Source organism: Rhea americana, unplaced genomic scaffold (assembly GCF_003343005.1).
Source record: "Rhea americana isolate MKP2758 unplaced genomic scaffold, rheAme1 scaffold_46, whole genome shotgun sequence".
In the NCBI taxonomy this organism is placed as follows: domain Eukaryota; kingdom Metazoa; phylum Chordata; class Aves; order Rheiformes; family Rheidae; genus Rhea; species Rhea americana.
Genome location: NW_028186601.1, coordinates 1137608 through 1162630, shown reverse-complemented (window position 1 = coordinate 1162630; position 25023 = coordinate 1137608). Strand labels below are relative to the sequence as shown.

The 25023-nt window shown below is 42.4% G+C and overlaps 2 protein-coding genes across 3 annotated transcripts in view; one reads left to right on the top strand and one right to left on the bottom strand.

Moving 5' to 3' along the window:
* MAPRE2 (microtubule associated protein RP/EB family member 2) overlaps positions 1-19108 on the top strand; it is a 92968-nt gene extending 73860 nt beyond the window's left edge. For both annotated transcript variants that reach the window (XM_085316263.1, XM_085316264.1), the window contains 3 exons: positions 7766-7905; positions 12534-12692; positions 18944-19108. In XM_085316263.1, the coding sequence (XP_085172389.1) occupies positions 7766-7905; positions 12534-12692; positions 18944-19015 (371 nt within the window). In that variant the 3' untranslated portion in view covers positions 19016-19108. The remainder of the gene's footprint in view (positions 1-7765; positions 7906-12533; positions 12693-18943) is intronic.
* A 3545-nt stretch (positions 19109-22653) lies between these two features.
* The window catches only part of LOC146589384 (ethanolaminephosphotransferase 1-like), a 57398-nt gene continuing 55028 nt past the window's right edge, over positions 22654-25023 (bottom strand). Inside the window, exon 10 of the mRNA XM_085316262.1 lies at positions 22654-24793. Coding sequence (XP_085172388.1) covers positions 24728-24793 — 66 coding nt within the window. The 3' untranslated portion in view covers positions 22654-24727. The remainder of the gene's footprint in view (positions 24794-25023) is intronic.

Below are 25023 nucleotides of genomic sequence, written 5' to 3'. Positions count from 1 at the left end.
AAATAACCAGGGCAGAATGAACTGTTTGTCCACGAATGTTTTATATATAATGTGTATGCCATCGAAGAGCCGATTATGCAGGGAAAACCCTGATTTTCTAGAGACATGGTGTATCCTACTGTGGCAGATGTGCTCTAAATTAATTTCGAGGAATAAACGTGCTTAACGAAAAACAGCCTTTGCTTTAGCAGTTAGTGTTAAGAGTCTCAGAGACTAGAGAGCCCTTGCAAGACTACTTCTTCCTTTGCTTTCCACCAAAACCTGCCCCCTCGTGTGGGAACACCGCCAGCAGTCGATGTTTGCAACGTTAACATCTGCCCGTTGTGATCCGTTGCTCCGGAGCTGTGCGGCAGAGCTGAAGACAGCGAGAGCTGGGAGGTGACGAACTGGGAATGCTGTTGTGCCTGGTTCACGCGAGAGCGAAGAACCGCGCCGCGCAGCGGGAGCAGCGCGTGCGGTGACGGGGCTGGCCTGGCAAGGCGAGGAGGAAAGCGTCTCCGGCCTAATATAGGCACACTCGCTCTGCCAGCGTGGGGAGAGTTTAATTTTTAAACCCGTTGAGACGGGGGATTTAGAGCGGATAGCAGCACTGTCGGCAGTGCAGGCCCGAAGGTCTGGGAGAGACGACAGTGTCATCTGGAAAGACGACAGCGTTTGAGAAAGTGGTGAAAGCTCCACCTAAGTTTGAGTGTCTACTTTGCTTTCCGTGATACTTCATATATCAGTGTGATTCTCTCTGTGTGTTTTCTTTCTGTTTTCCCTTTTGAGACTGCTTGCTTCTGACAGCTAGCCAGATAGTTGCAGAATTTTATAAAATGTAGCTTTTTCAGAGGATTTAGTTTTTAAAATGTTTTCTTCTGTCAGGCCTGTGCCAGGTAGGTTTCATACTGTACTTCCCTGCTTAAATATTTTTTTCAAGAGAAAGCGGAGATATCATTTAGGAACAATTAATGTTCACCATTAACATTTTGATTATTTTAAATAGCAAAAGTCTTGGTTTGCGATAGGGAGAAGGCCATGGTTAGCTACCATCTCTGAAATCTGCTTCCATTAAAGATGAGCCAGGAGGCTGCACCATCAGTGAAACCTTTTCATGCGACGAGTAGACTCCATTATGAGTTCTCGCTGGGATTCTCCCCTTGAAATCTGTAAAAGAAGCTTCAATTGCAAGTATTCATACAAACTTTTCTTTGCCAGCTCTCTGGCAGGAATGATGAGAGAGCTCATCAGACTGCACTGTGACCAGCAGCAGTGGATGCAGGAGAGCTGACGAGCCAGAGGGATCTGACTGCCGTGGAGGAGTTGAGGAGAGCACAAAATAACTGAGCACTTGTGCTGCTGCCTGTTGGAGTGCCAGAGGTCAAGTCGGGTTTTGTCCAGGGTCATCTCATTCCCATTAAGCATCACTTGTCATCACTTGTCCCATTAAGCATCCCAAATCTGAGGAGTCTCTTGCATCCCTGAGTAGTTATGACAATAAGCATGTGTAAATATGAATTTACTTACTGTTCTCACTTGTTTAAACTGGAGAGAGACTTTTTGCTTAGCTCGTGAAGAAAGCGTTAGCTCTGTGGCCTTTGGGACTATTTTTTTTCTTTTTAGAGTGTAAGCTTCTGACTTGGGGCTCTTTGCCTTTTTGTTTTTGCTTTTGTGGCATGTGTCAGGAATTGTATGGAATACGTTAGGTTTTATAAAGTCCTTAAATTTGACCGAAGATATACAGCAGATCATTCTCAAATTCCATCGAAGCACTGGTCGTGAGGAGTCAGTCAAGTCTGATGCTTGCTCAGGGTTTCCATTGCTCTCCACACTGTCTTCATGCATTTCCACACTGCAGTTGTGCACATGTTTTCATGGAATTTTACATAAATATTTAACAGCATGCTAGTTACTCATAGCACTTCAAGGAAGATTTGCCTCCAGCGGTAAATAAGTCTCTAGTCTATAAGACCACATTTGTAATACAAAGTAATTTGGAATTCTAAGCTTAGCTTTGTTTGTACACAAAACTTCTACAGTGCCACATTTTTACTGTTTTAAATCTCAGAAGTGTACATCTGTGTGTGGAACCTCTATTTTTAGCAAAAAGAATAATAAGGCTGAACTGTGGAGGAAATATTTAATTATGATGGGGCTAACTACTAATTGTTTCTAGAGCACCAAAAATAGAAAACTGTAATGCTTCGCAGAACTGTTTCATCTGACTTGCTTCAATAGAAGAACAAAAACATTTTTGCAAACTTGACGTTCACAAATGCATGGGCCCGGATGGGGTGCACCCATGGGTACTGAGAGAGCTGGTAGATGTTGTTGCCAGGCCGCTCTCCATCATCTTTGAACAGTCGTGGAGAACTGGAGAGGTGCCTGAGGACTGGAAGAAAGCCAGTGTCACTCCAGTCTTCAAAAAGGGCAAGAAGGAGGACCAGGAGACTACAGGCTGGTCAGCCTCACCTCCATCCCTGGAAAGGTGATGGAACAGCACATTCTGGATGTCATCTCCAAGCATATGGAGGAAAAGAAAGTGGTCAGGAGTAGTCAGCATGGATTCACCATGGGGAAATCCTGCTTAACCAATCGGATGGCCCTCTATGATGGAATGACTGGCTGGGTAGATGAGGGGAGAGCAGTGGACGTTGTGTACGTTGACTTCAGCAAGGCTTTTGACACTGTCTCCCGTAACATCCTCCTAGATAAGCTCAGGAAGTGTGGGTTAGATGAGTGGACAGTGAGGTGGATTGAGAACTGGCTGAAAGGCAGAGCTCAGAGGGTCGTCATCAGAGGTGCAGAGTTTAGCTGGGGGCCTGTAGCTAGTGGTGTCCCTCAGGGCTCAGTACTGGGTTCAGTCTTGTTCAACTTCTTCATCAATGACCTGGATGAGGGGATGGAGTGCCTCCTCAGCAAGTTTGCTGATGATACCAAGCTGGGAGGAATGGCTGATACACCTGAGGGCTGTGTTGCCATTCAGAGAGACCTGGCCAGGCTGGAGATCTGGGTGGAGAGGAACCTCCTGAGGTTCAACAAGGGCAAGTGCAGGGTCCTGCACCTAGGGAGAAGTAACCTTGGGGAACCAGGACAAGCTGGGGGCTGACCAGCTCTGGAGAGCAGCTCTGCAGAGAAGGACCTGGGCGTGCTGGCGGATAACAAGTCGACCATGAGCCAGCAGTGTGCCCTTGTGGCCAAGAAGGCCAATGGTCTCCTGGGGTGCATTGGGAAGACTGTTGTCAGCAGGTGGAGGGAGGTGATCCTGCCCCTCTACTCAGCCCTGGGGAGGCCTCATCTCAAGTCCTGTGTCCAGTTCTGGACTCCCCAGGACAAGAGAGACATGGAGCTGCTGGAGAGAGTCCTGCATAGGGCTACAAGGATGATCAGAGGGCTGGAGCACCTGCCCTATGAGGAACGGCTGCGAGAGCTGGGCCTCTTCAGCCTGGGGAAGAAAAGCCTGAGGGGGGATCTTATCAATGTGTACAAGTACCTGAAGGGAGGGTGTCCAGGGGACAGGGACAAACTCTTTTCAGTTGTCCCGTGTGACAGGACAAGAGGCAATGGGCAGAAATTGAACCGCAGGAAGTTCCGCCTGACCGTGAGAGGGAATTTCTTCGCTGTGAGAGTGACGGAGCCCTGGACGAGGTTGCCCTGAGAGGTTGTGGAGTCTCCTTCTCTGGAGATCTTCAAGGCCCACCTGGATGCAACCCTGTCTAACATGCTCTAGGAGACCCTCCTTGAGCAGGGGGGTTGGACTAGATGATCTCCAGAGGTCCTTTCCTGCTTTACCCACTCTGTGATTCTGTCTTTGGAAACAGTCAGTGCTAAATCATAGAATCAGTAAGGTTGGAAGTTAACTTGCTTTTCTTATCTCCACTAGTGTGAAATTGGCAGATGTAAAAAGTTATTGAGGTGCTAATTGAAGCAGCTATGATACTTAAAAATATATATATATATGATTAGAGCCTGTATTGATCTCAAATCAGAGCATGCTGTAATGGAAATTTTCACAGATTAGTTGAGGCTGGAAGAGACCTCTGGAGATTGTCTGGTCCAACCCCTGTGCTCAAGCAGGGTCACCTACAGCAGGTTGCCTAGTACTGTGACCAACTGGATTTTGCGTGTCTCCAAGGATTGAGAATCTAACCTTTCTGAGCAACCTTTTCTGGAGCTCAGTCACCCACACAGTGAAGAGGAGTTTTCTTGTGTTCAGACAGAATTTGCTTGTGTGTCAGTTTGTGCCTGTTGCCCCTTGTACTCTCCCTGGGCACCACTGACAAGAATTTTGCTCCATTGTCTTTACTCCTCTCCATGAGGCATTTATATATGTTGACAAGATCCCCCAGAGCCTTCTGTCCTCCAGGCTAAGCAGTCCCAGCTCTCTCAGCCTCTCCTCATATAACAGATGCTCCAGTCCCTTCATCAGCTTTGTGACTCTTCACTGGACTTGCTCCAGTAGCTCCCTTGTCTTTTTTTGTACTGGGGAGCTCAGCGTCAAACACAGCACTCCGGATGTGGGCTCAACAGTGCTGAATAGACGGGAAGAGTCACCTCTCTCAACCTGCTGGCAACAGCCCAGGAGGTTGTTGAGCACCTTTGCTGTGATTATTCACTGCTAACTCGCAGTCAGCTTGTTGTCCACCAGGACCCGAAGGTCCTTCTCTGCAGAGCTGCCTTCGAGCAGGTCAGCTCCCAGCCTGTACTGGTACATAGGGTTATTCTTCCCCCAGGGAGGACTCTGCACTTCCCGTTTTGAACACTTAAAAGTAAGTTTGACTAGAAGTTAGTAATGGGTAACACCTAAGGCACTGACTATGATTTGATTCTCTCAGTGCTCAGTAAAAAGTGTTTGTTAGATATTTGTATGAAGAATTTTGGCCTTTCTCAAAATATGTAAATAGAACTTCATGCAGTGCTGTGCATGCTAAAAAATGCACTACTTTTCTTTGTGTGACATTGATCACATAGGATATCTGAAAAGTCTTGCTGAAGATATAATCGCCACCACTAGGAATTGAATTTTTTGCAGATAGATAATAAATATCTTCATAGAAGATCTTACATTGAGGGAGATGAAACTGCTTGGATAACATAGCATCTCTGAGCAGTGGATTAGGAGTTACTGCACACTTGCAGTAACTGACTGCAAAGGCATAGTGGTGCTTAATAGCAAAGTCATTATGTCTATCAAAATCTTTCACCTGCATTTAGATACCTAACTGTCTCAAGCATTTTGCACTGAAGTATTCTTTAATTCTAAGGTTCAAATACAAATTAGGAGAGTTACCTCTGAACTGATTCTATAACTGACGTTTTAGAATACGTGTGCAGTAAAGGTTTCTATGCCTTTGTGTTTTGTTTTGTTTTTTTTAATTCAGAGAATTTTAAATTAGAAATCCCTGGGCATTTTATGTTGCAATTAATTTCTAGCCAGCTGTCACTGATCGTGTCTGGAATACTGAGATTATGTAGCTGGCTTTTAACTGCATTACTGAAACAGGAGCTGATCCTGAGCAGTGAAGCAAAAGTCAACTTCTTTTGATTTGTTGGGACTTTATAAAGCTTTGTAACACTTGACTATAGAGATTCAAAAGGATTTTTGCTTCAAAAGGAGGGCAGAAAATCTTGCAGTGTGTTTGGTGCTATCATGTTCTCTCTGTCCGCAGACAGTGGTGATGTGAGCTTGCTCAGCACACCCTGGGAGGGTGTCTCAGCTGCAAATTAGAATATCTGTGGATTAAATTTTCATGCCTGCTCTGTCCTTACACTCTCTGCAGGTTAAAAAGGGATGTACAAAAAGCTTCTGCTTTTGGTGATCAGTACCCCAAGCTACAGAGAACAGGCTTGCTTCACAAGGCTATTGAACATCCGAGCGAGCAACGTTCAGTGCCTCGCTCAGGTCCTGCACCGTGATCTCCAGAGGACGTGGTGAAGAGCTCCTAGGCCAGGGGTGCTGCCCTAAAGGCTCAGCAACTTGTCCTGTGCTTATGCAGAGCCGCTTGTTGCCTAGAGAGAAAGTCCAGTGCTGCTTTTATGTACAAGTGTAGGGGAGCCAGAGGGAGAAGCTATTTGCACCAAGTGAGGTTTCACATCTGAAGGTCCCTAGCATGTTTACAACATTTAATTTTCGGTCGAGATCCTAAACTGCATATTGCAGATATAGACTACAGTAAAAAATAATAACCTGAGGATATAACTAGAATGTTATCTTGCATCTTTTGATATTTTTGCTCTCTTTTATTTATCTGCCAGTACAAGTGAAAGTTATTTTCTTGGCTTTGAGAGCGCCCTAACAATCCTTTTCTTAAACATTTTAGTTTTGGTTGGTGAAAATATATTCTGAAAATATAGAAATAAAAGCAGGGTGCTAAAGTTTTAGATTGCCAAAAAAAGAAATAGCAGCAAAAGATCTTGGCAGTTCTACTATTTTGCCACAAATTACATGTTTGTTGCTGGTCTAAGCATGGTATTGAAAGACATATAATTTCAGGCATGTAGGCAACACTGAATTTTACCCAGCTTTGGCCAGTCTGTGTACTCTGACTGAAACCGGCTAGAGGTGACTTAGTGTGCCTGTAATTTATAAGGATTTAGAAGTCGAAGTTGCTGGGTTGGAGTCATCAATTTGTAAAAGAAAAAAAATCTTGCATGATTATTTTAAGAAGTGTAGATTATTTTAAGGAGTGTAGCTCAGAGCTGGCAACTGATCACAGGAGATGGCCATGGAGCCCATCAGCAGATCCAGACAACTGCATTTTGGTCTTTGCAAGAAGCAGTGGTAAACTCTGATTCACGTGGCTGCTCAATGCGCAAAGTAGGTGGGAGACAGGGCTGGGGGGTTGGTTCGTTCTCTCTTCTGAACTCAAGGAATGTTTGCGCCAGAAGTATGGTCGCTGCATCTGAAATTCACTTCTAACGGGAAGGGAGGAGGAAAAGATTAGGAGTCGGAGCAGAGTGTTTGTGGGAAAAGGAGGCAGGGTGGAAAGCGGCGAGCCGGGCACGTGCGTGCGGCCGTCGAGGGGCTAAGTCGAAGCTGCTGTCGGACGGGTCGCGGGGAGGCGGAAGGGCAGAGCCAGCGCTGCGCGAGGGTCGTGTGGAGATGCTACGCAGCCTCGCACGGAAACGCTTCTCTGCTTGGGTGTCCGCGTGCCTGTGAGCGAGTGCCTGCTTGCACCTGTTAGTTGCCGCTTTTGCTGGAAGAGACGTTGCTCTGGCTTCTGTCGGACTGGCAGCGCAAATAATTAAAAACAAATAACAAAACCTAAGCAGATCAACACTGATCTCTTGGTCACTATGGCAACTGTGAGTTCACTGATGGATTTAATTTTGCTCGCGCTGTCTGAATTTTAATGCTCTTGTCTTGGTGATGGTTTACATTTGAAAATGAGGAAAGCTTCGAGGCAGTCGAGTTGGGTTTATTTCAAGTCTGTCTTTCTCCAGTGGATTTGAAGATACATACGTCTATTAAATATTAGGCTGGGGAGTATTGTCTTTTTTTTTTTTTTTTTTTTTTCCTGAAGCTTCTAACAACTAAGGGAACTTTATACTCTTATTTTGACTTTTAAATTCAGTTTCTTCATTTTCAGTAACAAGCGCAAAGCAAAACTGCTAGGAAATTTACTTTTCCTAAGATACAGCAGTGACTTTTCCGCTGTAAACTTGAAGCAACAGTGAGAATGACATTTTTGTAAATTTGAATACTTTTATCTCTGTATCAGGTTACTAGGAATGCATTTATTATGAGGATAAATCTTGATTATTATTTACGTACTGTACTTTTCAGGTGCTGCTAAGTCCAGTCCAGCTTCTAAACCAGGATCAACACCTTCTCGCCCATCTTCAGCAAAAAAAGCTGCACCAAGCAGTTCAGCATCCAAATCAGATAAAGATTTGGAAACTCAAGTCATACAGCTCAGTGAACAGGTACATTTACTTTGGGCATAAAATTAGATTCATTCATTGTCACAGAAAAGCATGAAATGTAATGTTGCGCTCTGTTGAATGATAGTCTCCAAAATCGTAAAGGGGCAAAAGAGTGAAATAGCTCAAATGGGAAGAATAGAAGTGGTTTATTGTTAAAAATAGCATATGAGAGGTACAACTGGTGTTGCACCAGTATTTTTAAAAGGTGATATTGAAAATGATGATTGAATCATGCTGAGGTTTAAGAGATTTGTTAAAGTTACTTTTAACTGAACACTTCACTGCAAAGTTTCAAGAGGAATTCGTGTCCCCTCACCATGTTTAATATAAATTAAAAAAACAAGGAATATTATGTTGCATATATTAGATTTTGAAAGGTATCTTTTATTTCATTTGGCAGGAAAATCCCAGTAGCGTCTTTGTTCTTGTGTATTACAGATTTGAAGTAAATCATTTTAATGTATCTTTGTGAAGAAAAACAAAGTATTAGTAATATTTGGGTATTAGAGATTGGCAGATGAATTGGGCAATGCACTTTGCTTTCTGGAAGGAGGGCATTAAGATGGTAATATACCTTTTGATTTTAAAATGTGATTTACCTTTGTGAAAATGCTTAAATGCATTATAAAACCATTGTCAATAATATTCTGCAATACAATTAATAAGAATTCAAACTTTCTTCAATAGTAAGAAGATGAGGGGTTAGTTTTCATTTATGCTATGCAACTTTTACACCATTTTGTCACTCTTAAAGGCTCTGCATTAGATATGAATACTATCTACATAATTCAAGACTATACTGTCAGGGTGGTGTGAATGCCAGTACTATAAATGAGGTTTGACACCTGTATTTGCCCTGGATGGTGAAAAATGGAAAGGGGAAACGTCGTGTTTCAGAGCATGAGCTGATTGGCAGAAAGAATTTGGTAATTTCTTCGGTACTGTTATGTACTTAATCTGGTGGATGAATAGCCACATCCAAAACATGAAGTTTTGCATATTTAGGGTATGATTCTGAGCAGCAGAGACCACAACAGCCCCCCCACAGCTTTGTGAATGAGTCTTTGATTATTGCTTTAATAAAATGTTTTAAAGTATTCTGCAGGGAATGGATGTTTATCGTTGTAAGAGTGAAGATGTCAGCTTAGTATAGTTAAAATCATGACATTTGTGCTTAAAAGTCCCAGCGGGAAGGATTAGTTGGGATCTGAGCAATGGTAGCAATTTTTGATCTTTACTAAAATACAAACCAATGGTCACTATTGTGTTCACTACCAATACAGTTGCATCAAGTTCTATTTGTAAAGACTTTGAGCTTTATGTACCAGTAATCCTGAGGAAAACTGAAGAGTTCCCCCATCATGGAAAAGAAACTGCAAGGAGAGTTGCAAAATTGTTGTTTTAATAGCTGGTTCTTAAGAGCTCTCTTTTAACTAGAAGGGTCTGGGAGACTTTTTTTTCAATGCTGGCAGTACTTGGTATTTTATTTCCCACTAATGATTACTTGGGCACCCTGGGCATATGACATGAGCTAAAAAAGCTATGCTTCGGGCAGCTCTGGAGCCAGGTTTTTCTGACTCCCATCTGAACACTCTAGAAGAGCAGTATTTCCTATTTTTTACCACTCACCAGCTATCTCCAGGGGGAGATAGGGGCAGCACTAGGCTTACCCTTTTGCTCTCTAGATTACCAGTAAAAAACACGGACTGACACACTGGGGGACCATATTCCTATGTGGCTGTAAAAGATTTTGGAGCCTTTTCATGCACGGCAAGTAAGGGAGATTGAAACATTTAAACTTACGTGTAAATCAGTCCGTACACTGTATTTTACTACAGTGTTGCTTTATGAGCTGTTTGCAATAATCATGAGCTGTTCATAATATTTGTTAGCTTAATGGCTTCCAACAATTTTAAAGTTTCTCTTAAAATGGTCTTAGCTATTGCCCTGGGCTATGCAAGTAAATTAAGCAGTTCCGAGGAATGACCCTGGGCACTGGAACTTGATTATCCATAATATTCAAGTGTTGAAACGGTCCCTGCTGTGTTTTCAGTCCGTGCCAGCTAGCACTCTCCCAGAGAGTTCCTGAGTGCAGATTAGGAGGCAACACAGAGCAGGAGCCGTTCCCAGCAAGCGGGTCAGATGTAGCCATCCTGTTTTGGTAACAGGTTTGGAAGGTAGATGTTTTTTGACAGCGTGGATGTGGACCTTTCCATATGGAGAATGGTCCCAGGAGCAGTTAATGGCTTACTACCACTGAGGGAGCTTTTGTAAACCTGCAGCCAAGGTGGTGCTGTTGTCATCATGTATTCAGTTAGACTGAAGATCTAAAGGTCCCTGGTTCAAGCCCGGGCTTCAGCAAAGGGGGTGGTTGTTCCTCCTCTGGAGATATTCAAAGCCCACATGGATGCAACCCTGTCTAGGTGACCCTGCTTGAGCAGGGAGGTTGGACTAGATGATATCCAGAGGTCCCTTCCAACCTCAACCATTCTGTGATCTCCAGCGTGGCTGGACTACCAAGGAGTAGTATCAGAGCCAGGAGCGGCTGGGAGGAGACAGCTACCCAAGCTCAGATGAGCGGGGTTGCAGAGGGGAGCTGCTGCGGCAGCAGCGAAGCACAGGAGGCGGCATGTGGTCTTCCTTGCGCAGGATTAGCCTTTCACCTGGTTACTAGACGGAAAAGTAGCGCGCGGAAGTGGTAATTACCTGTCACTGAAGGAACAGAAATTAATGTGTAGCAGACAAGTAGCCGATACATTATTAAGAAAAGCATATACGATTTGGTTATAACAATATTTACTCTATACTGTAGTTAATTAGCTGTGCGCATATATGGATAGTTCAGTGATTCTCGTTTCTGAAAATGGGGTGAATGTGATACCGAGGAAACAGAAGAATACTTTCATAATAAGTAGGTAAGAAGACTGAGACTGAGCTATTGCAAATGTTTCAGCTGATGTTTGTTATTTTTGCAAGCTTTAGCATACACTGAGCAGGAGATCTGGAAGCAGTTAAGTTCTTGCTCCATCCAGATGCAGGAGATGCTGTCAAGGAATACGCTGCTGCAGATCCTGAAGACAGCTCTTAAATGTGAGGTCTTCCTCACCGTTAAATAAGACGTAGATAGCAGTAGACGAGAATATTTTAAGCTTTTGTTCCTTTTTGCTATTTCTACTTTCACGATTAAGTGTTGGCTTGAAGGTATCTAGTCACTGTACTCATCGTAGGTTCAAACTGGGAGACCTGGGTGTCAAACTCGGGCAGCTGGCAGGCAATCGGTGTGGGAACGAGCTACTCTGGGCTTCTGCCCCGGGAGCAGGCCAGGGCTGCTGTGTGGCTGCACTGCGCTGGTGCAGTCACGGGGCAGCAAAAGGCAGCACTAACTCTGCAATTACAGAAAACTGAAATGACAGGATTTAATAAGCTGTCAAAGCAGTGCTTGAAGTCTTCTGGTATTTTTACTAAGTGGAAGGAATAAATTTGTTTGCATTCGAGTAGAACTGGCAACACAAAACTCTGACTTCTGTTGACTTAAACACAGTTCGATAAAAATTAATTTATTTAACATGTTTTCTTCAGAAAACTCATCTGCATAACTGCAGGCCTTAAAATGTGGGTCCTAATTTGGCTGTAATAGGGATATGACTGGGGTCAGTGAGTTTACTGTAGGCAGCCTCATCTGTGATGATCTCTGTTGGTTGTTACGGTGCTGTCTTCCATATTTGAGAGTCAGTTTTATCTTGATAGTCTATACTCTGAAAGTAAGTCATTTTTCTATTTGGCTCCCACAGAATTCTTCTTTAAAAACAAAGCAAAACAAAAAACAGCCTGCAACATCTGTCATGGCTTATACAAAGCCTATTCTTTAATAGTTAAGTTGCCTGTAAGTGAACTGCAGCAAACCTAGTGGTGAAACTGAGACTAACAGTACAGCCTGAAGACTCATGAACAAAGTTACAATCAGAAAAGATTTCTGTAATTTGAGAGAGTTCAGAGGGGCTGTTCGTCAGACCTGAAAGTTCCTGGTGGAGAGTGGTCGCTGGGTGCAGCAGTGGCGTAGGAATTGCAAAACGCGGCTCTGCAGTGGTTCAGCAATTGGGAGGTGAAAGAGAGATGAAAAACCAACCTGGGAACACTTGCACTTGCAACTAGAGGGCCTTTTAATTTCCTAACTAGATCGTTTCCCTTTTCTATCAAATTTACATATTTTTAAGCAAGTAGATATTGTTGGTTTCCCAATAACTCCATACTAATCCTGGTAAAGCAGTATAATTTCTGTGAAGAACATTTTACTTACTACCTTTTTGTGACGCTTCTGGCAGCTTTGTTAAAAGCCAAGTCTTAAGTAGGCCTGTTTCCCGGACTGCTGCTTGAGGTTTTGATATAAAAGAGTGCTAACCTCTCAAATCAAGGTTGAGGTATATCTAAGCAACATAAAGAGGAAGCTTGATTTAGTATTCTGTATTGTATAACATTCAGTCTTGCACTTCAAAAAGCATGGAATCCACTTTAAGATACAAAATTTGAATATATTTAAAATGATGGTTGACATGCATGAATTTAGACTGAGTTGTTCTCTCTGTGATGCACCTCACAACTTATGCATCATGCACTGCTTTTATACACAGGTACATTCATTAAAACTTGCACTTGAAGGCGTGGAGAAGGAAAGGGATTTCTACTTCGGCAAATTAAGGGATATTGAACTTCTCTGCCAAGAACATGGGGGAGAGAACAATGACCTTGTCCATCGGCTAATGGAAGTTCTTTATGCCTCAGAAGAACACGTAAGTTCAAGAATAATCTTTTTAATGAGAAAAAACAGCTTAATTCCATACAAATTTATTGGTTGTTTGTTGGGTCATGTCTTACATCTAGGTTAGGAGAAACTACAGCAGCTATGATTTTACACACGCCCTCCCCCAAAAAGGAAGTTTGCATTCATAAATATCAGACTTTTCAGCTTGGGGAATGGATTCAGCAGGCTGATTGGTTTTTATTGCTTCTGGAAAGGTTTTGTGCTGCACTTTTGCTGAAGTTAATCTGAAAGCAGAGGGGTACGTCACAATTTTAAATTGATTTCATATGTTCTTGAGCCTTAGTTTTATTTTTTTCCTCTGCTGCCTTTCAACATAAAGGCTTTTACCCACATTCTTTAATGTGTTGAGAATTAAAAAGCGGAGAAATTCTCATAGAGTTGTTGTTTAATGTCTACAGCTAAGAACTGTCTCTAGCCCATGTGGATGTATTGCAGTTAAAGTACAGTGCAGGTTGCCAAAACATAATTATGTCTGCAGAGATAATGCTCTAGCATTTTTTATCTTGTTGCTATAGGCAAAATTCTTCACTGTGCAAACTCAATAATCCTCCACTACCAAAAGTTCAGAAATACCTTGTCTGCAAGATTAAGCAAGAATCTCATTGCATCTTGGACATAACACTACAGACACTTACGCTCTGCAGCTTTCTGCTTTGTTGCTGCTTAAATTCCTCAGACACATTCAGAGATAATTATTCAGTAGAGATTTTGCCGAACAACTCCTACTCATTCTAACTAAATCCCTGTATGCCCTGTTTTGATGATTGACCCTTCGGTCTCCAGTGAATGATAGCTTTGGCTGCAGAGTGTATAAGCATCAACTTAATTTTTCAGTAACACTGTGGTATATTGTAGACTTTCTTATATTTGTTCCCAGAAAGCTGCTTCTACAGTAGTCAGCTGACTTAAAATTTTATGTCTGAAGTAGCGCTGAAGTAATTATTAACCCATATGCTCTTTTAAAAAAGATCAATAGAGCATAAATGAAAGTTAGATGTGAGAAGATCACAAAGTTGCCACTGACAGGGGTCACCACTCACATTGGAAGTGATAGAGAAAAGAGGATTTGTCCAGTAGCGTGGGGTGAGTGCTAGAGAGGAAAAGGAAATCATTGTTTTCATGGGAGTAAACAAATGGAATAAATTTGCCAGACATGTGAGTAACAGAATAAAAGAATTACACATGTATAGCGGTCAAAGAAAGTGTTTTCTGGATTCAAGAACAATGATTTATTTCTAAAGTGAAGCCAGAGAAATCCCCCTTCTCACCATACCCCCACCACAACTGTTGGCTTAAATAGTAAGTGATTCCCAGCTAAGGAATATATTTCTTGCTTTCTTCCTGCAGTTTTCATTACTGGCAGAACACATTACAAAATGTCCTACTTTAGTCCACATTTCAGTATTTTACCTGCTTCCTCCCTCCAGCCCTTTCCCTGTTGAAAGCATCATCAGTGCCTGTTTGTGAACTACATGTGATGACTATGCTTTTATCTAAAATTTGTTTCCAGTGGGAGAAGAAAACTGCTCTCCTAGAGAAGAATACAGACTTTATTTTTCACTGAGGCTGTTCCCCACTGAATTGTTTCTATCTTTTAGTGGGAGAACTGATTTTCCTGGTTACATCTCCTCCACTGGAACTCAGATGGACTGTGGTTTTCTGAAGCAAGATCCTAGATTTTGAGAGCAAAAGCTTTTGTGATCCTTGCTGATGCATGGGAAGGACATGAGCAGATCCTGCCTACATTTTTTTTCTTGCAGCGTCCTCTCATTGGCCTACTTTGCCTTTAAGTTCTGGGTATCTTTCTGTCTCTGTACTGAATTTTTTTCCCCTCATCTCCAAGTTAAATTTTCCTTATCTCACAACATTTTTCAGGTTCATCCCTTGGTAACTGCAGTTTAGATTTCCTGATCCCCCAAAGGAAAATAACCCCAATTCCCAAATCACAAACAACTCCAGCATTCCTGGTTTCTTACTAATAAGTTCATGGTAAACCTATCCTTTGAGAGATGTGTGTGTGTGTGTGTGTATAAAATATCTCTTCCAGAGTGTTTCAATTTGTCAGGAGCACAGTAGAAAAAAGGACTACCTTAATTTACCAAATTCATTACAATTATCGGTGATACTGTGGCCATGAGGCTTTTCTTCAGAAAGGGGATGCAACATGCTATACAAGTCATCCCTGAACAAGGCCTTGTACTTTACTATCACTCTACTGACTTAAATTTGTTTTCAGTTCACATTTCCAATAACCTTTTGATAGCATTCTCAAACTCTTCTTCCCTATCTGCAACTTGACAGGCATCTATTGTATTCTTGATAGAGATCATGTCTTACTTATTCATGCCAACTGTTTTTATTCAGGAGGGACAAATCTCTCTATCTCTCACTAATTTTTTGTTACACTTAATTTAATCTTTGTTAAAAAAAAAAAATCTGGACAACAGATGTGTCCAGAGATGCAGCTCACATCTCCCAGTAGCTAATGGATCCCCCATGAGAGTTGCAGGCTGTCATGTGAATTCTGTGTGCAGTGATGCAAAATACATACAAACAGCCTGTTTACAAGTGTTCTCCAGAAGTGTAATTATCATGGCTTTGCATTTGAGAGAATTTCACCAGGTTCATATCATGGATTTTTTTTAATTATTATTTTTTAGAATTCCAAGTCACTAAATAGCTCCAGTCATGCCACTTCCTAAGTTTTGTTTGTTTTTTCTTTTTTATGTGTGTATGGCGGGCTTGTTTGTTTGTTTTTTAGTTGAATGAAGGCTAAATTTTTAAAATTGGAGTTTTTCTTTAGTGAGGGAAGGGCTATTTAGATTTGAGAGGTGAGATTTACAGCACAAATGTCAGTTTGCGTTCCTTGATTTTAAAGGATCCTTTTTCTTTTCCCTGGTATGCTAAACCTCATCATTATCAGTCTTTGCTTATGCAAGAGGGATGCTGTATTTGCTAATGTCATTTAAAGTTTGTCCGACTGATTAGTCTGTAATCCTTTGTTTTTAGTTTTTAATTACAAATTGCTCGTTTGTAATCCCCTCACATTTTAGTCAAAAAGATCAAAGTTGACAACTATTTTAAAAAAAAGGATACGCTGGGGAGCGAGGAAAGTGGCCCATAGTGCTCATGCTGTCACTGCTAAAGGCAGGACTGAGGCCTCAGCCTGTACGTGCAGTATTTGGTGGTAGCCTGTTCGGTTTTACAGTGGGAGACTTTCAGACTGATGAACCAGAAAAGACTGTGTCTAGTTATAACACCCTGAGCCATACAGGTTTTGGCATAAAGGAAAATGTTGCTGCTTTTGCTTTCCTACGTGGACTGTTCTGGTCCAGTCCAGGTGGGAGGTGGATGCATTGCTGCTATTTGATCTATCAGTTGCTCGGCTCAGATTTCCAGAGAATTGCTCTAAATTCAGTGGGGTTTGTGTCGTCGTGCTCTAGCAGCCACTACATCTGCTGCTGCTGCTGGAAAGGGCGCCCCATGGCAGCTGGTTTTCCTAATGTCTAGCGCTTCAGTCTGCAGTCCCACCTGAATAGTTCGAAGCAGATGGATTGAAGGGTCAGAAACTAGCAGCTCTCATAGTGGGAGACGAAGATGACCATGGTCCTATGATCTGAGCCAGAAATAAATGCTCTAAATAGACCTTCCACTGCTTTCCTTATTAGGGGATGATATTCAAAGAGATTCCACAGTCCCAAGGTAATTGTGCATCGTGACTCTTGTCCTTCTTGTTTCAAGTATTTATACAAGCTGTACGTACTGAGAAGCACATGTCCAAATCTCCGGACAACTTCTTTAGTAGCAACAGAAGATTTACCATTTCCATCAAAGGCAAGCCTGGCAGGAGAGGAGCTGCTGCTCTTGCTCACGGTCACAGAGGAGGTTCCCAAGCCGCTCCCTATGGCTGGAGGCTTTTCCTCCTATGCATGAAAGGATGGCATGTATGTGACCTACGAAATCTGCCTGAATGTGCCTTTTTAATAGGTGTATCCCATAAATGCGTGTATGCCGAGCCCATTGAACAGGTGCATTGCAGAGCAGATCACCTGAACGCAGGAGGAAGGTCGGGATGTTACGTGCTCTTTATCTAGCGGGGGTTAAGGGGATGTAACTCCCCACGGCGAAATGCACGTCGGTGTTGCCACCCCGTCACGCTGGATCAGCGTGCTCTCGCAGCTGTCAGCTCGCGTCCTGTACGAGTCTTCCACTCCTGCAGCCCATCGCAGAAGGTGTGATTTCTAGCTGCTACACAACAAGCCGTTTTGACTAGATGATGTGATACGGTCACCGTTCCCCCATGGGGCTGTGAGGTGCCCAGCTGCAATTGCCCTCACTGGCGTTATGTGGCTTCTACCTGAAAATAGCTCCCGAGTAATAGAGGGCTTGCTTTCGTTTGTAATTTCACTATTTCTGGATTTGATGAACAGCTGAACATTTCTGCTGTTTCAGCAAATGTTTAGGAACCTTATTCTCCTGTTTCTGACCTTTAGAAAGATGAATATTTTATTGCTAGATGGAAAATATTTTGTTATTGCATAAGCTACTCTGAACTATTCTGGGAAAATTAAAGTTAAGACCTCCATTTCGTTTTCATTTTGCCTCAAAAATGCTTTTGCATTTTTTTTTTAACAAAAACTATTGGGAGCCAGGCTGGTTCTGCAGAAGTATCACACCAGTGCATTCTGAATGGCAGCTCAGCATCTTGGAAGAGTGTTTTCCTTCCAAGTCGCTTCCAGCTGAGTGCTACTAATGCAGGGCAGGCAGTAGTTTATAGGATCTTTTCAGTGAACCATTCTCCGCAAAAATGAAATCCACTGAGAGAGAAGCTGTGAATATGGCTATGCTTAATGAGGATACAAAAGTAGTGCTCTAAGAATCAGTCGTCTTGAGCTCTGATATATCCTGTCGAACTCAAGGTACCCGCTCTCTTGTCTATAAGTTGGAATTTGATTAAAATTAGTGGCATCTATTCTGTGGGTCCAGGGTTGCTTTCAGTCAGGGAGTCTTCTTGCTGCAGGAATGTACCTTCAGAATGTACCTTCCACAACTCTGGAAATAACTATGCATTGTATTTATTTGTAATAGAGGAGTGTGTATTAGGGATCATCTGACTTTTAACAGTAGTTGTTAATTAATTCTGTGAATGCTGAACTGAATATTTTTCATAGGAAATACTTACGTTCATGCTCGGCAGCTCTTCTGTTGTACTCTCCTGATAATGCTAAACATCAAAATTTTGGCATCCTTTGAACTCTGGTCTATATTAGCATAGGTAAATTGTTTTGGAGCAGTTGATAGCAAAAGTGTGAAGTCCTTTTTGTGACATAAACCTAGAGTGAAGATTGTGTGAAAACTACAGCAAACAGGTTCAGAAATCCTTAGACAGACTGAAAATGGGATGACATTAGGATGCTGTGATACAGCATTTAACTGTTGGGCATCTCACTGTCTAGCTAGTTAAAATATTCATTTGCTGATGCAATCATCACTTAATGTCAAAAACTGACACTTTCTCTGGGGAAATATCAGTACTGCATACGCACTGATTAAAAACAAACAAGTAAATATATTTTATTATAATTCTACCAGATGCTGCTTTTCTGAGGTAACAACTCATTTTGTATTTATGTGCAAGTCCAAAGATACTTGAGAAATAATAAACAATTTACAACTTCATAAAAACAGGTCAACATGGATTAGCCTAATGTACTTTTGAATTTATTTACCACTACTCACCCCTTATAGGCTGCAGCAACAGATTGCAGTAAACAAACTTACAGTTTTAAAACTCATTAAATGAAAAGCTATGCAAAATTGCTGCTGAAAGTTTCACTGATTTGCAGTTCTGAATTATGTTATTCAGGAGTTAACATTTATTTAACTTCCATTGCATTTGAGATGGATTAAAAAAAAAGGTTCTTCATTTTAACTTTGTCTTAATATGTTTACTATCTGTTAAGTTATTTTACAATTATGGCTTTGTGTAAAAGGACTTACAGAAACATTGGGTGCAGATAGGGAACAGGAAGAGAAAAAATACAAGTGTCCAAGTAAGTTGTTGATGATTTCAAAATTATTAGTGAGAAAACCGATGTTTTCTCACTAGAATGAAAATGAGAGAAGTTAAGCTCTAGGCTATGGTGAGCAGTGTGAGACTAGGTTGCCTGAGGAATGCTTTCTGCTAAAGAATGTTTTGGGGTCTTTTCTCCCTTGCAGGAGAGCCACACAGAAGAGCATGAAGGTGAAGAGCAAGTCCATGAACAGCCCCAGCAGCAGGAGGAGTACTGACTCACCCAACGTCTCTGACAATTTTCATTGTGTGCGAGAACTTTCTTCTGGAGAATGGAACGTGTGTGGCCTCAAACTTGAAATCAGTTCACTCCCAGTCTGCCATTAACATTTATGTACCATAGTGAGTGCCAGCCAACCACTGCATTCTGTACCCATACTTTGCCAAGATGCATTTGCAGAAGTCTTTCAGTGTATCTTCCCAAGAGGTTGTAGGGCTACATCACCTACTGTACATCACTGCAACTTCACCACTTGGCTGCTTGAGATTTGTTCTGCTCTTTAAAAATATATATATATTTATTTTTTTTCTTTTTGTCTTAAGTGTGATACACTTGTAACTTGTTCTAACATATTTATATTGGCATTTTGTGTGGCAAGAAGTACCGTACCACTAGCTGTGTCTCTCACTTTGTGGTGCTTTGACGTTTTCTAGTACATCCGCCTTGGGGCATAAATTTGGTCAAACAATTGGAATAAAGGGATACAGTGGGAGTTATACTCAAGCCATAACGATGAGGTGTGTTGTGGAGGAAAAATGCTTGTGTTGCTCACGTTTATTCCTTTCCTGCCTTCACAAAATGGAAGGCAGAACATCTGTTTCACTAGGAAAGATTTAAACCCCTGTGTTAGAAAGCTTGTTAGAAAGCTGCATGATATGTTTTTTGGCTTATTTCTGGAGGATAGACATCCACATATTTTTTTTTAAAAAAACCCTCCCAGTTTCTTGATTAGTCAACAGACATTTCCCAGCTTTTCTTCCTTCCTGAGGAATTCTGTCCCAGCCTCCAGCCTTAGCTCTGCATCTGCAGAGCTCAGGGCTGATTCAGGAGAGAAAGCTTGATGAAATTGTAGCTGCAGGACACCATCTCTGGCCTCGTAGGACTTCCCAGCCCCCTAGAAGAGGACAAAGTAGGCCAACCATTTCTTTCTGCTATCTTCCCCCTGCTGCCCTGGCCATACAAGTATAGATGGAAAATTTCCTTGTTAGTGCTAGGCATGCTCACAACTTACCCGTAGGCCAGCAACAGAAGTAGCCCTGAAAACACCACGCTCTCTAAGCGGTTAGTGACCATCTCATGAGTGTTGAGGCTGCTTCTGAAGCTTGGAGAAGCAGCAAGAAGTCCTTCTGGAGACAGGGCACGTGTCAGAGAGGGACCAACTGATGGCGGGGGGGAGGGGGGGGGGACAGAAGCAGTTCTGCACTTGGTTGACCTTTCTCCTGGTGAGGCCAGTGCCGTGCAGACCTACGTCTAACCTTGAGATGTCTGCACCAAGAGTGGTCCTTCATAATAAGGTCCCTATTATCCTGTTCTAAATTATGGTATTTTATAAACAGAAACATATTAATGTGTTATAAAGCATTCCTTACTTTTATCTTGAAACTGCACATTCTAGTCTCTCTGAATATTTAATGCTTGGTATTCTTGGTCTCTCACTTCATTTCTTAATTCCGAGTTGCTACTCTGATTTAGCAGGTACACAGAAGTCCTGTCCCAGTCTGCAGTCACTGAAAAATTCAAAAACCTGTTGATCAGCTAAATCATCTTAGATCTTCATGGAATCCTAAAGTGCAAGCGCTCAGCTTATATTACTTCCAAAAAGCTTTTAATTAACATCTGCCTTTCCTCCCGCTCCTGAAATACAAACACACACACACACATGCACTTTTCTGTTCTTAATAAATCTTCTGCAGCTAAGTGGCTCTTAGCTAAATGAGATCACTGCTGTTGCTTGCACCACAGACAAAATATAAAATACTGTTAAACATTAGAACAGGTATTTCATTTTCTTGGTTGCTCCCTCTGCTCAGCGGAAGAGTTTCTAAACCCTTTGGGTTGAAAGTTTTCTGGCGCTGCGTCCAGCATTGACCTCACTTCTGCCTGATCATAGTGAAAGTACTGTAACCTGCAGGGCAGCACTTTCGTTTCTAATTTCGATTGGTTACAATAAGATCTGATTTATAAAATGTGTATTTTCCGAAGTTATTTCCAAGAATCACCACAAATGGGGGAATTGTCATTTTCATTGTATTTGTTTATTAGAACATATGTATTTATTACAATTGTCATTGTAATAAACAGTAGTTCTTCATAATACTGTTGAACTGAAGAGCAGTTACTATTTTTTTTCTAGTCTTCAGAATGTCCTTTAATGCACATGGGATTTCTGATGGTGCAAGGAGTTTGGGATCAGGCTATAAACTCGATTTAAGCAGCAGCGGTCTGTGATTACTGCGGTTCATCCTTCTGCTAATGCTTGAGCAGATGCATGCATGGAGAGCTCTTTAAGAAAAAATGTTTTTCTGAAGGTGTAAGTGGGTTGACTTGTTCAGTTCCCCAGCGGGAGCAGAGCCAGGCTGTTGTGCCACTGTCCTTTCCTCTCTTCAAAGCACACACACACAAACTGAGTTTTGTTTCCTGAAAATCCCTTTTTGCCCGTTTTTGGTCTGAGAGCCGTAGCACTCTCACTGCTTGCATCAAGGAGGAAGTGACTGACTGAGGAGCCGGGGCAGTAAATTACCTCTTGGGCACTAGAAATTTGGCTGCGCTGAGGGGAGAGCGATGCTCTGAAAGGGAAAAGAGTTGTCCTCCCCCCCTTCCCCTGTGAGTAACCCATTATTCCGTTATGGTTTTAATATGCATTTGTAATTATCTTTACTAAATAGCACACCATAAAGCTTTGGTTATATATTAAATGTAAACTGAAAGGAATGTAAACATATGTATTGTTAATTATAAATAGATAAGTAATGGCATAATAGATACAAAAAGTCTTATTCAGATGTATCAGTCATTTTACATTATCCACAAATTGTCGCATGGTAGAGTAGATTTTTGTCTGAATATGTGAATAACTTGACTTGCGTTTATCTTTTTACATATTTAATAAAAAAATATATGTGAAAATCTGTCTAGCTCAAGAGACTATTCAAAACTTTCTCAAATAATACTTGCCTGTTTTAAACACATATATTTAATTGCTTCTTTATTGACTGTGTATGGGAGCAGGAAGAAAAAGGTTCATTTCCCCTGTGTGTGTGTAGGCGTGTTTCTTTCTGCACGAACCCAGCAACTGTGTCACTTTTCACAAATTAAAAAAAAAAAGAAAAAAAAGAAAAACCAAAAATCACTGAAAACTCTTCTGGCAAACACTTCCAATTTCAGAGCGCTAAATCTGATTTAGCATCACTCAGTTTAGATACAGCAAAAGCAAAAGTAATGAAGAGCCAAAGAAGTGGGGAAAAGCCAGGCGGTGAGGAGAACGCTATAGCGAAGTCGCTGAGATTCCCAGTCGCTGCTGCATCGCTGCGTCGCCACGGATGGGAGCTGCGGGAGGGGGCAGCCTCCTGCGCCGCAGAGCGCCCCGGCCCGCCCGGCCCTGGGGAGAGCGGATGGGCAGACGGCGCGTCGTTGCTCTTCACGAGAGTGGGAGTCGGGGTAGAGTGTATGCGCTTGTGTGAATGCTCCGTGCATTAAAAAAAGCCATTTTTTTTCTAGTTCAGAATTTTTTGCCGTATAGGAGCTGAGCTGATCAAAAAGAAAAAAGCAGGTTAAAGAAAGGCTGAAGACTGAACTCCAGTCTTCTTCATGCTATTATCTGACATTATAAAATAAATCTGGTACTGTACCACCCTGTGACCAAAGCATCTTTATTTCCTTTTGTTAAGCCAGTTGCCATCTGTGATGGCAAACAATTCAGTATATACACTGTGCAATGCAGCATTTATGTTTATACTTGTCTTTATACAACTTCTATTGACAAGTAGCTTTAAAAAGGAAAAAAAAAGTTATTTGCTATGACTATATGAAATACAAAAAAGCTGGTCAGAGCTTAATTACTTTTAAAATTGATACTATACTTTTCCTTAGAAAGCCAGTGGCTTTCAAGTTTTACAGTTTTACTTGTTGAAGTATTTTCGAAGTATTCCAGTACAGTGCATCAAATTGTCCCTTACTTCCAACTGTTTTATAAATAAATGGGGAACAGCAGGAAGGCCTATCCAAGCAGTTCTTCCACACAACTACTTTTAATCCAGACATTGTTTGCTGTATTCTAATGCTTTTCTCATCAGGGCTTCCTCCAGATGCTTGATGAACGGGTTAAAAATAAGCGGCCAAAATAGGTGAGACTTTTCCAGTATATCTGGCACCTCGACATTTACCTTCGTTGCACAGTGAGATTGCTGAGTGCATGCCTATATCAAACTCTCACTTCTCCTGTCACCTGCTATGCAGACTTGTCTCCTGGCTTGTATGTTAACTTAGCTGCCAGGGGAAACCTACTCTGCTAACTTTGTGGTAGGTTTGAAAACCTGCAGCTCACCTTCTGTAACTGGCCACGCAAATCTGAACCGGGGCAGTTCACGTAACGCACAGGTGGGAGATGTAACTAGTAGGCGCTCACCTGAACATATTAATAAGCAGTACTGATGTAAGAAAACATTGACTGGGGGAAAATATGAATAAGCAAAAGATAAAAACAGATATTCAGAATTTAAAAAGGTGAACTTAAGGCTTACTGGCTAAACAACTCTGCTTCTGCCCTGCTTCTGGCAAGTCAGATACTTAACTATATAACAAAAATGCCAGTCAGTCCATCACATTCCTCTGTGCAAGATACATAAGATAACGTTTCATGGGGAAGCAGGCAGATTGTTTCATTAGTGCTTCAAGGCCACAGAGTCCTTTGGCGAGGGCAGCACGTGAAAAGAGTCGAAACTCAAAGCCCTCGTCCTTCCGCCAAGGCACGCAGAAAACCTACATACCTTACGTATGAAGGGAGCAGTTTACATCTGCATGTAAATGTCTAGTGTTAAAAAACTCGCCTCAGTTTTTTTTAGTCATTATCTAAAATCACAAGATTTAATTCAAGAGTACAGGCAAATAATTACTTGCTTAGCATTTTGCACTGATAGATGAGGTTTAAAAATATGCAGAATGAGCGAACCTGGCCCATTTCCCACCACTCGCTTCCCAGTTTAGAAAGCCGTGTGCTGAGCCTATCGGTCAGACACTAGTTTTGCAGTGAATGTGAGAATCGTCAAAGGTTTGTTGGTACTTAAATATCAGTAAAGTGCTTGTTACTGCATAGAAAATAGCTGTCAAGGCCACTGGCTCCTGCCTGGAGGCTGCATGCGGACAGACGCCAGTCAGCCGGCACTCAGCTAACGAGCTCTGGAAAGCGCTTTGCTGTGCCCATCCTTTTCTCATCTTGTTCTCTTTTCTTCATGCGTTCGTTGGAGGTGAAGAGCGGCCTGAATGTGGGCAGCCCCCCGTGAGGCTGTACGGAAGAGATGAGAGGTGAGGCAACGAACACGGAAATGTGGAAAACGGAGCCGGCACGGATGGAGGAAGCCAGTGCTGGTTATGAAATACCAAAGATCCCGTGTAACCCAGGCTGCAGTGATCCAGGACTTTGGAGCGACAGTGGCAAGAAGGAGGACGGCAAAAGCTTTGGAGGGGGTAGTTACACCGCATTAGTGAAGAGAATAAATAATATTAGCAGCTGAATAACTTGGTAAACACGTCGCTGCTGGGAGGAATTTTCTCTGAGATGAAGCATCTTCCTGCATAGCTCATAGTCGCAGTGGCTTGAATAACTGGCCTATTCTATTCTTTGGTTTTAGTCAGATTAATTCCAGTATTTATCACAGAAAAAGCGCTGTGAATCTCCACATGAAGCATTGCAACCTGACCATAGGGCGAACGTTCACTCTTGGACACGTTTCTTCAGCGAAAAGACGTAGATGTGGAAGTGCTCGCTCAGCTGCCTCCCCTACGGATGAAGCGCAGAGGTTACAGCAAACCGGCGCTCGCACCGCCCCGGCGGGAGCTCAGCGCCTGCGGCCCCGGCGCACGGCCGGCCCGAAGGAGCAGGGCAGCGGGGCCCGCTCCTGCGTGGCTGAATTCACCCCCAGGTAATTCCTCGCTGGCAGGAGCATGGAGCCCCTTGCACGAGCTCCTGCAGTGCCCGGGCGGCTGCGGCCAGAAGGCCTCTTTCCAGTG